Source organism: Protopterus annectens, chromosome 1.part0 (genome assembly GCF_019279795.1).
Source record: "Protopterus annectens isolate FY-2018-M chromosome 1.part0, PAN1.0, whole genome shotgun sequence".
Classification (NCBI taxonomy): Eukaryota; Metazoa; Chordata; order Ceratodontiformes; family Protopteridae; genus Protopterus; species Protopterus annectens.
Window position 1 is genome coordinate 1,663,100,004 of NC_056725.1, and position 15,805 is coordinate 1,663,115,808.

Below are 15,805 nucleotides of genomic sequence, written 5' to 3' on the forward strand. Positions count from 1 at the left end.
GAAAACCAGTTCCTGCTACCATTAGGCCCCACTCTACCAGGGCAACAGCTACATCTACAGCCTTCCTCAGGGGGGTTCCAACCAAGGATATTTTGAAAGCTGCAACTTGGAGTTCAGTACACACCTTTACCAAACACTACCACTTACCACTTTACTCTAAGACTAGAGCTGACTTCGCCACTGCAGTTCTGCAGGGCCTTCTAGCCTCCTCTAACCCTCTATGAATCCTCCACCCATCCTTAGCTTTGGGAGTCTACCCAAGTGTGATGACTGCAGCAGGGTAACACGATGAACATAGTACAGTTTTGTACCTACCATAAATGTAGATGTTCGAGTGTACACCCTGCTGCAGTCCAGGTTACCCCCCCCCCCCCTTTGATCTAACTGGCTAAATCTCTACAAAACCTTCCTGATGTATTTGCTTATAGCTAGAGGGTTTTTGTGTTTGTGCTAAAACTTCTTAAATTGGTACTAATTACTGACCACCTTTTTGGGGGCACCTGACATCTGGGGCAAGAAAAACTGAAGTAAATGGTGTCGGATGCATTATTTATACCCCTGGCATTCTGACGTCAGGGAAGAAGCGACAGCAATCAACACTGGACCAAGACTTTGGAATTCCGGCCGACTGCGGGACCGCCTGACAACAGGATAACCCAAGTGTGATTACTGCAGCAGGGTGTACACTCGAACATCTACATTTATGGTAGGTACAAAACTGTACTTTCTGTAGAATTAAGGAACTCTTTTCATGATTTTTGGCTTTGCCACAGGTCATGAAAACTAACTTATTGAGTCTGCTTTGTGGAGCCTAGTTACTAGGCACTGTACGAAGTGAAACATAATAAAAACAAATATAAAACATAGATACATAAAATCAGTGGCCCACTGAGTAGCACTGTCAACCAACAGCAAGAGGCTCTCTGGTTTGATTCTGAGTCTGTGTTGCCTCTTATGCAGAACCTGCATGTGACCCCCCCCCCCCCCAGTGTGCCTGACAATTTACTTCTATTCCGTACTTGCCAAGTAAAAGCCATGGAAGGTGGTGGCTGTTTATAGGGTTACTAGTAGGAGTCAGATGCAGCTCGCAAGCATGGATGTATCAAGGCTGTAAGAATTAATGATAGTTAAAATTTAGATAGAATATTCCCAGAAGCAGTTGCACCTTTCTAAAAAGATGAGTCCTGAGTGACCAAAAGCCCTCCAAAGATCTGCAGTACCAGAGATGCATTAGGTGTACTTCCCATATCTGGCAGTGCATAGAAAGAAAAGGCCCCAAGGCATTTCAGTATATCCTAGAAACAGCTACTAGGAGTCTGAAAGAGCCTGAATGGAGAGTTCAAGCTGGTTCATACTGGACTAGCAACACTTGCGAGCCAGAGGAATCCAGACCGTGTAAAACTGAAAATACCATGGTCATAACCATGATATTTGTGTTCTTACAGGCAAACATTGCAGGCCTTGTAGCTTGAGTGATGGCAACAGCAGGGTGTTGCATTCAAAATGCATGCAGAATTCTATACTGACTGCATTTGGTATAGTTCATAGTGAGGCATCTGTCCAGGTAAGGGAATTACAGTAGCCTGCTTGTGATGAGACTAAAGCAATCACCACTGCTGAGGTTTTCTGATGGAATAAGGTGATTACTCAAGTAGTTTTGACAGTAAAGGGAAGGTTAATGACAGGGTAGAAGTTTTGCAGTGCATCTTGACTGGTGAGGTTTTACAAGGATGAGAATCACCATAGAATCCTTTGAAATGGATGGAAATACACCAGTCTGTAATGAGTCATTGACATTATGGAAAATAAGTGGAGGCAGCACCTCCAGGCAATAGAGTACGGTGGTTGCAGGTTCCAGCTGTCAAATTTAATATGTATGCTGAAGATAGTCTTTGAACTAAGTACTGACAGTAAGATATAGATGTAAAATGTACTTTCTGAAACTGTGGGTAAAATCAAGCAAACTTTTTTGCCTGCCTGCACCTCAGCACCCCCTAAATATGCACTGACTCCATGGTCACACCATAGGTGCAAAAAGAGAAAACACCCACAACAAGTGAAATTCAGCTCACACAACCACTTCCTGCTCTAGAGCCGAGAGGTATAAAAATCATGGTGTAATGTACTGGAAGAAACAGGACTGAGCTAACTGAAATTGTACTGGAGAACAACAAAAGCCAACAAGCCATACTCAAAACATCCATTATGGAACTGAAAACAAAAATTAGACATTCATTTCAAAGTGTTTTTACATCAGAAACACTGAAACTCATGAATGAAAGCATGGTCATATCTGAGCAAAACATCAAAATCAAGAAACTTGGTAAGCTGGCAAGAAACAGAAATTACTACAGCCACGAAAAGCGTAACACAAGCAGAAAGAAAAATCAACAAAAAATGGATTATGCCTTCCGAGCAGCTCTGGCACCAATCACAATGCAGACTTTGAAGACAAAAAATACTCCTAGTAGGAGTCATACTGACACAGACTACTAGCTTTATCTGAGATATTCAGCCTCAGACACATGCAAAAAACTTATCATATGACCTTTACAACACACATCGGGATTTTCCAATGGTCAGGAGAGCATCCCCTCCAGACAGATCCCCACAAAAATCAACAAATGAGGAGAGCATCACACGTTTGCTTTCAGCAACAAATACCCAATCATCATAACAAGAGAAAGACTGACAAAGTCCTTGTTCTAAGGGAAAATGTCAACCAGACACGGCAATAAGGGATTTCCAGGATACAGACTGAAAAGGACATCATCCATAAGCCAGGACTAGACCAGAGGAAATTGGACTAGCCCTTCCACAAACGCTCACAAGAACAAAATCTGGAACCATTCCAGGACACCATTAATGGATACAGAAACCATTGTACTGCAAAAAGGGCTTACCTTTATTCCATGTAATAGAAGCAACCTTGTCACTACAGTTATTGCCCTTAAAATGGTCTGTAGAAAACTGAATCTTAAAATATTTTTTCACAAGATAGAAAAGAGAAATGGACAACTTGGAGAAGACCATGATCTAGGAACAGAACAGAAGAGCAGGCAGTTAACAACCAGATAAAATGGAGGAAACCTTGCAACTTTTGTCTCCCCACTACACCCTATTATCTGGGCATATGAAGTGAGTCATGAGGATGATATACATAGAATTCTAGCTAAACCTTGCAAGAGGAAGTTTTATGACCTCATACAAGAACTCTCAGCTCTAAAATGACTCATTGAAGACTAGAAGAAAGCAGATGTGGGCATCATCTTTATCACAGGCACTGAGGTATACATTCAAAAGATTGAAGAGATTCTAAGGAATCAGAATTTCTGCAAGAGAGTGGATACTGAACAAGTCACAAAGGCTTACAAGGTCATTAACATCAAACTGGCTGAGCTTAACTTGAGCGCGACTCTTAGATGATGATTTGTTCAGCTTTCTGACAGTCCCCGACCCTAGGATACCACTGTTTTTAGCATCCTAAAACCTCACAAAATGTGGATAAACCCTCTTTTTCACTTAGTTGTAGCAGGAGATGGTTCAACCACTGAGACTTTGTCCATTTATAGAAGTTCCTCACTAAAAGAATACAGTGCATAAGTAGCATGTCCTGTGCAGACTGCCTCAAGGCCCAATCCTTGCATCCTATCTTCTACAGACTGTTGAGTGGAGATCTATGCCTAGCATACAAAGTATTGTCAGACCTCACTCTGATGGACCTCCTACATATCCACAAAATAAACACCATCATAATTACCTAAAGACTTAAACCTTACCTCTGATATAAATAGGACATGCTGGAGAGATAGGTACGTATCCTAGAGACTTCCCCTTCTCTAGAACAGGCTGTGCATCCATGTGAAGCAGATTTCCTTCATAACTCAATTCACATGTAACTTGGACAAATGGCTGGGTAACAGGAAGTTCATCCCTGGTTTGGCCCCTGTGTCTCTGACAACAGGCAGCCTGTAAGTGGTTCAAGTCCAAGGGCCCTGCTGGTAAATGTTTCACCTCCCAAGGCCCTGCACCTCATCAAGGGTACCAGAACTTGTTCAGTGATTTGGAATGCCTGGGTAGGCTTAAAAAGGCCACGGTGGTCGTTAGCGTAGTAAACACCTATGAACCTATGTAAAGCCTTTGTATGTTCATTTCTTCTCTTCAGTAGAACTTCTAGGCTGCATACCTTGCAATATCGTTGCCTCTCTTGCTGTTAACTGCATTGTAGCAGGTTACTGACTGTAGTGACTTAGCTTTACTGTTTACAGATCCTGTCTGGATCAAATTACAGCCCTGTTGTTTTATATCACATGGTTGATCGCGTCTACTGATATCCATATTATTATGTAACTGCTGAACAAATGTTGCTTTTCTAAGATGGACACGTATAATTCAATCTTGCTGTATGGTGTTTGGTAAGAACACGTTAGATAAACTTAGCATTACTTTATTAAATTCTCTCTCTCTCTCTCTCTCTCTGTCCAAGTCTTACCCTTTTAACTGTATCTGTTCCCTCTCACTCTTTACTTCCGTACCCTGCACCTCTGAGCATCCCACTAATGGTGGTCACTAATCTTGTGCACTTGCTCTGCCTTAATTACATCTCACTAATCAGTATGAACTCCATAAGACACTGATTAGTGATGGTTAGTACTGGTATGTCATTAACCTTGTCTGTGTTTGTTTTCAACCATCCTCTTGACTGCTCTGTACTCTTCCAGGTTGCTAATCTAGAAAGCTGAAATGGCCTCTGTCGTGGAAATATTCTGAGATATAAGTAGCTGCTTGTATTTGTAGTGAAATTTAGTAATCTTTCAAAGTAGCCTTTTAAGCTATTTCAGCTTTCATATTTAGTAAAATATGAAATTGTTCTACTGTCTGTGAATTCTTCAAATGTCATATTGTGATGCAGGATCTAAAATAAGAGCTTAGCTGAAAGTGCAGTGCAGCAAGGATTACTGTTTTCTGCTTGTTTTCTGTTCTGTGTTCATTCATGTTTTCTGGCTTAACAACTTTGGACTGTTTGTTTGCCATGATGTACCATGAGATATTTACTTGAGCTAGAAAGAACAGTTAATCACAGTATTTACATGTTTAAAATTTTTATTTCATCAGGTTATGCCTCCTGTATATGTTAAAATATTTGTATCAGTGTGGATGCGTGCATGTTTATTTAATATATGGGTGTGTTTGTTGGAAAGACAGTAATCTAGTTGAAGTCAGGGGCTTGCTGAGAACTGTTAATGTGAAAAGTGTGTAATTATTGAGTGTACCATGCAGTTCATGTTAGGACTGGTAGCTTTCATCACATCCATGTGATGTCACACTAGGTCAGAAAAATAGGATATGCATTTTTTGCCTGCAGCATCCTACAGTGTTAGTACTGGAGCAGTAAAAACAGTGAGATGTTACTCTTCAGTTGATAGAATCAAAGTACCCAAGCAGACAGGAATGAGTGTGCTTACAGGAGACGGAGGGGGACTGCAGGTTAATTACTCCATGTTGAATCATACTATACAATGTAAAAGGACAGTAGTGTAGGCAAACAAGGTGTTGGTGTGTGCTTTAAGGTGACCTATCTCAAAGAATCATATATAGTCAGCCAACCCTTTGTTTTGGGGCAGTGTTAAGATTGCATATGGAAATGTACTGGTAGTTCTACGAGCCGTGCCAGGAGAGGGCAATTAAACTCATGGAATTTGCAAAACACTTGAAAAGGTCATTTGGCACACTGGGGAATTCCCATAACCAGTGCCCCTTCATTTCAAAGTTGAGGAGCAAAAAAAAAATGTTTGATGCTCTAAACTTTATAACAAGCAGCTGGCTAGAGTTAATAGAAGATGCTAACATTCCACTACAACCACAAGTGCCAATTCATGCATTTATGGTTGAACTGACATTCCACTACAGCCACAAGTGCGGTATTGGCATTTTCTTCATTTCTGAAGCTACAATATTTTTCCAGCTTCATAAATGAATGTCGGTTCTGCAATTATCTCAAATCAGCACCTGATTATTGTGCCCCTTAACTTGTGCCCTGGGCATCCACACCCCTTTACTCCACCCTTATGATACTTCTCAAGGTGACAAATGAATCTTCATTGTGAGAAAATGCTCAGAGCACTCAGCATATGCAGACTTGTGAAAAGAAGTGATTGTTAAGGATGGGTGGGCAAGGTACAGTTGACAACTAATGATGCGGAGACAAGCAGGGTCATGTGTCTACTCTAGGGAAGGCAGTTTTAAAATATAGCTTTAGGTATTATAACTTTACAGAAAAGTTAATTGGGCTTTGAAATAGAATGACTTAGGAGGTGGTGGGATGTAGGAGGTCAGGAGGATTCAGTAGTCTCTAGAACAGATGGAGAAAAGGAGAACTTGAACTGACTTGGTTTTATGTTTATACATGCCAGTGTTCTCACAAACACAAACACACACACACACACACACACACACACACACTCTCTCATGAAATTTGCAAAATAAAATATTAGATGCATTTAATATGTTACATAAAGGAATCGTGTTTGTTTACGCATTATGAAGCGTGGTATGTGCTTAGGCAAAAAGAATCAAAACAAAAAGCACACGCAAGTTGGCACAGTTAATGCAAAGTATGTTGAGCCCAATTCCAGAAGACTTCCTGTTAGTGCAAGTGACCACTTACACTGAGAGCAGGTGTTTTGGAATATGGTCCCCTTACTTAAGCCTGATTTTAGGTAGGTCTTACACCAAAGTAGGTCACTTAACTTGAGAGCATGTATTTCAGAATCAGAGCAGACTTGCATTGAGCAATTCTTTCGGAATATGGGCCACTCTTTTTTATGAAAATAAGATTTTGTAATCATAACCAATTGCAAACTTTCTGTAATTACTGTGAAATAATTTGAGATCAGTGTTTGAGCCATGTGATCGGATATCTTACCAGAGAGAAATACTTACATAATTTTATACATTTATAATAAGGAAAATTCAAAGTATTTACATGCAATTTAATGCCATCATTAAATTAGGTACATTAGGAAGTTTTGAAACCTTTGTTGAAATTCCTCTTGAGAGAAATGGGAAATGTGAAGAGGATTTATCATTAGTCTTCTTGGAGTATTTTTGTGTAGTTCATAGTATAAATAAGTACACTGTGACGTAATGAGATGCACTGACATTTAGCTGAATATTTGAATTCATATTTTGAACCTTCCATGCAGGATTAGGAATGCTGCTGAATGTATGACGGTCACAAATATTGTTACAATTAGGAAATAAAACTAGTTCAGCTAAAATATAGTGACAGTTCAGTGTTTGAATAAATTAAGCCGAATTGAAGAGTAGGAATTTAAGGGTTACTGTATTCATGTAATAGGGGTACTTTAAATGTCATTCCTGTGTTACAACTTGCAGGTTATGACCGATGATAAACCAGCTCTCTCACTAATTTTTTTTTTGCATAAATAACCGTTTTTTTTGCTTGCGTCTCTTTTTTCTTCCCATCATAGCATGACCCCAAGTATGCTTGAAAAATGTCAGGATATTGTGTGATGAACAGAAGACCCAGTTGCCTGCTGTAGCCAATGTTGGATTTGTTCAGTTCTGTATATTTCTTTGTTTTTTCCAAGAAACTGAATAAGTTGGGTATTTTGCCTCCCTTTCTGTAGGCAGTCCAGTCAGTGAATATGAGCCATGATGCTGCACATGCTCAGATGGATGTAAAGTTTCGTTCCTTGGTTTGTGTAGGATTAAAGTAAGTGTGTCTTTGTTTATCTTTCACATCCCTAATTCAGTAACAGCCAAGCCAAGTGAGTGGAATTCCATCAGTAGTGCTTTTGTCATCATGTGTTTTTAACGTTTTTTTTTAGTTAACATTTCTTTCATTGCCCAGCCCAGACTGAGACTCAGTATAGCATTTGTGCTACCAAGACAACGGAGGAGTGAAAACTTATTTTTTCAAGGGGGTTCAAAAAATCAGATTGGTTGTAGTTAAATCTTTGTCACATTATAGAAGTTTTTTTAAAAAATTAGGCTATATCACCACTCAGTGGCAGTGATGGAAATTTTTATCAACAGTCACTGTTATATTGTGCATATTCCTCTTCCCTTTCTTTGATCTGTGCCACCTTCAGTCAACATATCACCAAACAGTGCAACTTTGTTTTTTTAGTGCCCTATGCTAAGTAGTTCCTTTGGTACTTGCGTATTAACCCAACCAGGAGCCAAATCGGTCATATTTGGGGGGAAAAAATTAATGAAATTGTTTTCTGGCGTACATTCGCTTACTTTTATAATATTTCACTGCTATTATAACACAGTACAACACAGTCAAACATGGGCATGGGCCAGTTTTCATTGCTTACCGTACACAGTGCCATTGGCTGCTGATTGCATTAATAACGTCTGTCTGTCTTAATCCCTCCTGAAACTTATAATTCACCATCCTTTCTGCAGACGTCACAGTTAATAACAATAATTAGTTAAACTCATTTTACTTCAAAAATACATATTAATTCACAAACTGTCTAGTCCTACTATTTTAAAAGTGTCTTTGATTATCTCTGCATTTGTTGCCGATTCATTGACAGCTATGCACAAAAGTATAATACGAATTTCTCCTGAGACTCACACAGTTAAAAAAACAAACAAATGTAATAAAATGGTTTTGTGGTGTACATTCGCTTACTTTTATAGTATTTCACTGATATTACAATACAATATGACATAATAAAACATGTAAAAGGGACGGTTTTCATTGCTTAGTTTACACAGCGGCACTGGCTTTTTCAGGAAAACCAGACTATAACGGCACAGTACTACATTAATATCAAACCACCCCATGCAAGTGTGTAGCCAGAAAGTTGTGTTTTCACCACTATTCCTCTTCCTGGGTAATTCCCCAATGTCAGACAGAGGTAGTTAGCAACTTACACATCTCTGCAAAAACCGAATGACTCCTTTTGCCATAACATGAACAATTATGCCAGGTTCGGAATCTGGTTGTGATAATATGCAAGTACTGTTTCTTTTGTTTTCTTTATAACAATATAAAGTGTTTTGCATGGTGAAACATGCACTAGACGTTAATTACCTGCACCTGGGACAAATGTGGAAGCTGCACTTAATGGTCATATATAGTCTGTAGGTGGAGCAGACCAAAAAAAGGGAGGGGAATATGCAGAGTATACTTGTGACTTTTGATAAATGTCCATCATTGCCATAGAATGGTGTTGGGTGTTCTATCACTATGACCTATTAGTTACCACTTTATTTGGCAAATATACTGTTTGCTAACCTGTAGATGTAGAGGAAGGATTGTAAATGTTACCAGAAATTGGTATTCAGACAGGGCATGGGTTACTGATGAGTTGGTAGAGCATCTCTGAGGTAGTTGTCCATTCCTGTGGATGGCAAATGTTTAGAAACTGAGATTTAAGCCTTTCAGAGGATACCAAAGTCAAGACTAGTAATTATTCCACTAGTGAGATAGGGAGGTAATTGACTGACTATATGTGAGAGTAATGCATTGATGCCAGGTTTATATTTGTCCTCAGTTGGCGCTGGCACAGAATGAAATGGTCATGATTGCTATTGATGGCTTTGACCTTTTAAAGGCCTTGATTGTTGTGGAGTGTTATGTGTACTCACTAGCTAGAGTGGCATCCCTTATTACTTACAAAGAGGTCAAGTGATTTTGGATAAGTGGCCTGAATGTATATGGAAGTTTCCAGGCAATAGCTACATGTAGTGTTAAATGGGTGCAACAGAGTTGGTGAGTCCTTGTTCAGAACCGCAGGGGTGTAAAAAAATGCTTAAGCTATCACAGATACAGGAAAGCAGACTGATTTTCCCACATAGTGCCGCTTATTTTAAATTATTTTGTTGCATGACAATATTCGTATATGAATTTCACATAAATGTTTGTCTTCACTCTCGTGTTCATGTTTATATTAAAGAGCTGAAATTATTTTAGTTTCTTTTATAATTTATGTTCTCATTAGTTCATTAAGACTTATTTTTTGTTTGTGATTTTTGCAAAAGGGTGTTACTTTGAGTTACTTAAGGTAACGAAAAAATATCCAGACTTTGGCAGGAAGAAGAGTAGAGGAATAATTTGGATATTTTATTATGTGATCTTTCTCAAGATGTAGGCTTGTAATGGATTTTTTCAGTTCTGTAAGATTCTGCCTGATATTTATTGCACTCAGTGGCAATTAAGATTTCTGTGTTATTTTCCCTATAACATTTTTTCCATTTGTGTCTGCCAACCTTCGAAGTCAGCACGCAAAAGTGTCGCTGGGGGATCCAGTCACCATTTTCTGTTTTCCTATTATGTGAAACTGGTTGCATCCAATATCTGGAATAAAGACCCCCCCTCCCTTCCCAAGAGAAAAAAAGCATCATTCTCACTTCACCATTTGTGTACCTAGAGTCTCAAACCTTCTCACCAAAATCTATACACAAATCTGGCAGGGCATTTTCCACAAACCAAACATGTCTTTTGCCCTCAGGAGCTGGTTGCAAACTGAGGTGATTATTTTTTTTTTATTGTCTTAGTTTCTGTGCAACTTTCAAAGTATAGTAATAGGTGCCACTTAGCTTTTATAAATTTACCCTAGTCATAAAAACAAGTCTTGACTACTTTTTAAGTAAAGTGCAGAAAATATGATGTGTGTCACAAATTTTCATTTGCCCAAAATTGCAAAAAAAGGGGACATTTTAAATAACTTTTTGTAGGGAGAGTTTGCTGGCGTGTGCCCCCTTATGGGAATTCTCCACTATATCCATTATTTCAATATACAACCTTAACGTTCACTGCACCTTAGAGAAGGGGGCAAATTAAAGACTTGTTTTGGGCAGCTTTTTGTTGTCACAATTTCGGTCCTCATTATTGTGAACTAAGCTTGGTCTCAGAAGGCCAGTAAAAATGGGAATTACATCAGAAAACTGAGAGAAAATTGCAAATGTAACATTTTGTCACTAAATATTAAAGTGATAAGTTTCAAGACATAGCATATATGCTTGCAGAAACATTTTACATAAACTTCATAGTAACTAAAGAAACTTTTTGTGCAGACTTCATAGTAACTAAAGAAATGTTTCAGAGTGCTGCAAAGACAGGATAAATTATTCCTTTACATAACTACAGACTTGATTATTGCTGGCATAGGCAAAATTGAAACTTCAAGTTCTACTGGGCCAAACAAATGTAGTTGTTCATCATGTGATCACTGCTGCAGTAGCCTTAGATTACATGGGTTAAGTCCTACCAAGGATATAATAGCTGGCCAGCTACCAAAGCTAAAGGGCAACTTCCATATACTCAGACTGTTAACCAGCTCAAACACAACTAGAAAAAGAGTAGTTTGGGTGCCAAGCTGTACAGTGCATTCCTGCTGCTGAAGAGTGCTCTTATTGTGGGATTTTTAGGATTGATAGTTGACTAATGGTTCTCCATTGCTGGGTGAATATGCTTTCTTCAAGAAAAAGCCTTCCGCATCTTAATTTTTGTCAGAAAATTAACTTTTCTTGGAAAAGTATTATTTTTAAGCCAGGAAAAAAGTGTTTTAAACAATCATGTGAATTTTAGCCACTTTTTACTGGGATTGTTGCTTTTAACTTTTGATGAAAACAGTTGTTGAAACTAGAGCTTCTCATCTTAAAGTTGTGTTTAATTACCTTTGGTGACTAGGTTGTGTTTAAAGTCCTTTTCAATGTGTTTTTGGTGAAACATTTGACTTTTCTAGTAATTAGTACTCATATGTTTCACTGACTAATGCTGCCTGGCTTCTCTTTGATTCAGGCATCTTTCTTGGTTTCACCATGGGAAAACATACAAGTTCCTTGCTTCTTCCAGCCACAAAAAAAAAAATTCCAAGCAGCTTTTGCCCTTGCCCCTTCAGCAGGCTACTAAATTGCCTCAGCCACAGATGGGTGACTCTGCTGTGGCCATTTCTGATTCCTCAGACCATTCATCTTTTTTCTTTGACTCTTGGCTCCCTCTGGTGTAGTCCCTATGGCAACCATGGACCAGGAGTTAGACGCATCCTCTATGGCTGTTGCAGTGACCTTGGTGGGCAAGAGAGAGCTACTCTTGTCGATCTTGGAAGAAAGTGCAGGGGAATGTCTCTCCCTCTAGCTAACTTGCAGTGCCTGTCCCTGGGGATGTTTTGCCTGACAAAAGTAGGGCTGTTTCTTTTACAATTACTGTCAGAAATATTCCAAAAAAGTTAGACATTTATATTCACCTGTCAGTTATTTTGCTCAGGAGTGAGTTACTGGGCTAAGTTCAGGTTGACCCTGCCAGTTCTGGTGTTACTGGTAAGGGAAAAAATAATTCTTCACTGTCTGAGAATTTTTGGGCATTGAACAGGAAAATTATTGTGAGGGGAAGACTTTTTCTTTTTTCTTCTCAGGTTTCTGATTATTTTATTTATTTATTTAACAGTTGTTAACCGGGAAAGTCCAACTTGGAATGAAGCCAATTTTCAGTGGAGGCCCAGGGAGAAACACTCCAAATGATCGTCTTTGTAAAGTGGGAGGAAATCGGAGCACCTGGAGGAGACCCACATGAATGTAGGGAGGACATGCAGAATCTGCACAAAAGACACCCCAGCTGAGAATTGAACCAGAAAACCTCTTGTTGTGAGACAACAATACTACCGCTGCACCATCCTAAATTATGATTATAATTCTGAGGAGGGTGTTTCTTCTTGTAGTCTCCTGGAAGAACTTTTTGTTTGAAACTATATCCAGAATGAATCAGTTGTTTAATTGGGAACTTGATGATCTTCCACTGTCATTAAAGAAATTGTATGATTTATTGCAACTGGAATTTCCTGATCCTACACAAGTTCCTCCTGTTCTTCCATCATTGCAGCATGTATTTGTTGCAGCCTGTAACTTACTGGATAGCCAGTCCGCTGCCACTAAGAAAGCAGATAGATTATGTGTAGAGTTCCTCACCCTTAGAAGTTTTTATTTTCTAACCCCAGATAATATCCAGCAATGGTTTCCTTTGTAAACCCAGCTGCTGCTAATCATCTAGTAAATATTAACTCCTCACCCTCTGACAAGGATGGGAAATCATTTGAAAGATTTGTGGAAAAGTGTATTCTTCTGCAACACTTATTTTTAGAATTCTTAATTATCAAGTTCACATGTTAAAGTTTATGCTTGCTTTTTTTGAGAATATGAGGAGTTATTATGGCTTATCTTCCTCTTGTCTGAGGAAAAAAAGTTTTATTGCTTCTGTTTCTCAAGTGATTAAGTATTCTTTGAAAACTGTTTATGATTCAGCTGATGCCATTTCCAGAGCTGCTGCTACTGGAAGTGTTATGATGAGGGCTGTTTGCATACACAAAGCCTTCCTGAGGATGTAAATGCTGAAAATTTGAATTCTTCTTTAGATAGAGAGGGTTGTATTTAGGCCATCTACTGTAGAGGTGCTTAAAAAGATTGAGAGAGGAAAGCTGATTCAGTAAGTTTCTTGGATTTTCAGCTTTCCTTCTCCAAATTTGTCAAGTTTTTTTTGTTTTTTGTTTTTTTTTTTACAGTTAACTGTGCAACATTTTACAAAAAAGCAAAGTAAGCAGATGCAGCAAGCTGCTGGTAAGCAGACTTTTAAAGACCAATGGCAAGGGGGGATCCAAAAAGAAAGGAGGACCCCCCTCTCAAAGGACAATCTAACAGGTCTGAATGACAATTGACAGAAATCCCCCAACCCTGGCAAGCCTTTAATTCTTCCCAAAAATCTGGCCCTCCATTTCTCTCTTTGTCAGCAGATAGTCTCAGACAGATTTGCTCTGAGAGTGATTCATCACAGATACAGATGGCAGTGGGGATCTCTCCCTCCTTTTTGGGAGATTCCTCTTTACCCACCAGATCAAACTTCTTTTTTTCCATCCTGTCATTCAGCATCTAACTCAGGGTGATACAAGCTATCCTTCATGATACAAACTGTCCTTCCTCCCTGGAAATGAGACGAGTATTCAAGAATATTTCTAATTCCAAAAACAGAATCTACATGAAAACCAGCCCTAAATCTTTTATTTCTAAACCAGTTTGTGAAAGTTCCAAATTTCCAAATGTTATCCCTTCATGACCTGATACCTCTCATTTACCATTTAAGGTTTTTAGTGACAGCAGATTTGAAAGATGCTTATCATCACATTCCTATAGCACTAGATTTCAGACAATTCTTAAGGTTTTCTTAGTCCAGATCACACTGTCAGTTCTCTACATTACACTGTGGGTTATCCACTGCTGAGAGTAAACTATCTCCAGTGGTAATCTACTACAGACTGCAAGGTATTCAAATGTATTCATATTTAGACAACTGACTTTATTTTTTCAGAGTGTGAAGAATCTCTCATCTGGACGAAAGATCTCCTGCACAGACTGGGGTTTCAGGAGAACTTCCAAAAGTCTTGCTTGACTCATCCTCACAGGATTGTTTTCCTGGGGTATCTCCTAGATATTTCATTTCAAAAAGCTTTTCTTCCACAGGAAAAAGTAAGAGTTGTATCTAGCCATAGTCCTGAGTTGTCCCACACAAACCAAGGCCTCAGCAAGGGAAATTCTTGGGATACTGGGTTTCATGGCATCCATGATTATTATGATTCCTTTAGTCAGACTGCACATGAGAAAAATTCAATGAAACCTAAAATCAGTATGGTCCTAGCATCATCCCCTGACATTTCTGATTCTTATTTTGGCATTTATGAAAAGGGAACTTCTTTGAGGGAGAAACCAGATTTATATGAATTCTGGTCTCCCATTTTTTCTGCCAGCTCAGGCACAGTCTGGAAGTGCAGATGCCTCAGACTTTGCTTGGGGAACAGTGTCTATGGGAGTAAAAGTGCAAAGTCTTTGGAATAAAAGACTGACCAAAGCACAAATGTAAAAAAATAAATGGTAGTAATAAGTGATGTCCACTCTATCATCTTTCAGTCCTAGGACTATTACAAGTGGTTACCAAATAATGTGACATATAAACAGGAGAACCAGATCTTATCCTCTGTGCAGACCAGCAATAGTAATCTTGGATATAGCATTTTCAGCATAACCTCGCCACACAGGCATCTTATATCTTGTCAGAACAAAATTTTGAGGAAGACAACCTGAGCACGATCAGGATAGACCCCACAAATGGAAAATTAATTGCGGGTCTTCTAGGAAATGATCTACTTCTGTGGAATACCTCAAGTAGATCTGCCAGCCTCTATTCATAACAGTCAGTTTGCAAAATTCTGCTCCAAGACTCCATGCAAGAAGGCCTGGAAAACAGATGTATTCTCTTTTTCTTGGACAAGAATGTTCCTGTATGCTTTTCCACTATTTTCACTAATATCCAGGGTTATGCTGAAGAGTCAGAAAGACTTTTAAAGATTGTGGTGACTCCCTTTTTACTCAAGACAACAGATGTTTCTTTTGGATATGATAAGGGTAATTACCACAAGCTTCCTTGCAGACTGGACCTACTCACAGAGGACTTGGGGGAGGAGATTGATTTGTCCCATTTCAAAACAACTTCAGCTAACTGACCCTAACTTAATAACTTTTAGGCACCTGTTGTCTGAGAACATGTAGCAGGTATTAAAGGAGTAAGAAAACCTGATGCTGGATAATCATACATTAGTAAATGGAAAAGATTTTATAGTTGGTGCCAAGACAAGAACCAGGACGCCTTCAAGGCTTATATTTCTCTGGATCTGCAATATTTGTGGGAGTTATTATCCACTGACTTTTCTTATTCCTCTGTCAAGGTTCATGTATTAGCCATTTATGTATGTCTGCCCATGGACCCCCCTCCCACTTC

The 15,805-nt window shown here is 39.0% G+C and overlaps 1 protein-coding gene across 2 annotated transcripts in view; it reads left to right on the plus strand.

Moving 5' to 3' along the window:
- SGSM3 (small G protein signaling modulator 3) overlaps positions 1-15,805 on the plus strand; it is a 1,391,341-nt gene that overhangs the window by 1,182,353 nt on the left and 193,183 nt on the right. For both annotated transcript variants that reach the window (XM_044068352.1, XM_044068343.1), the window contains exon 19: positions 7,653-7,738. In XM_044068352.1, coding sequence (XP_043924287.1) covers positions 7,653-7,738 — 86 coding nt within the window. The remainder of the gene's footprint in view (positions 1-7,652; positions 7,739-15,805) is intronic.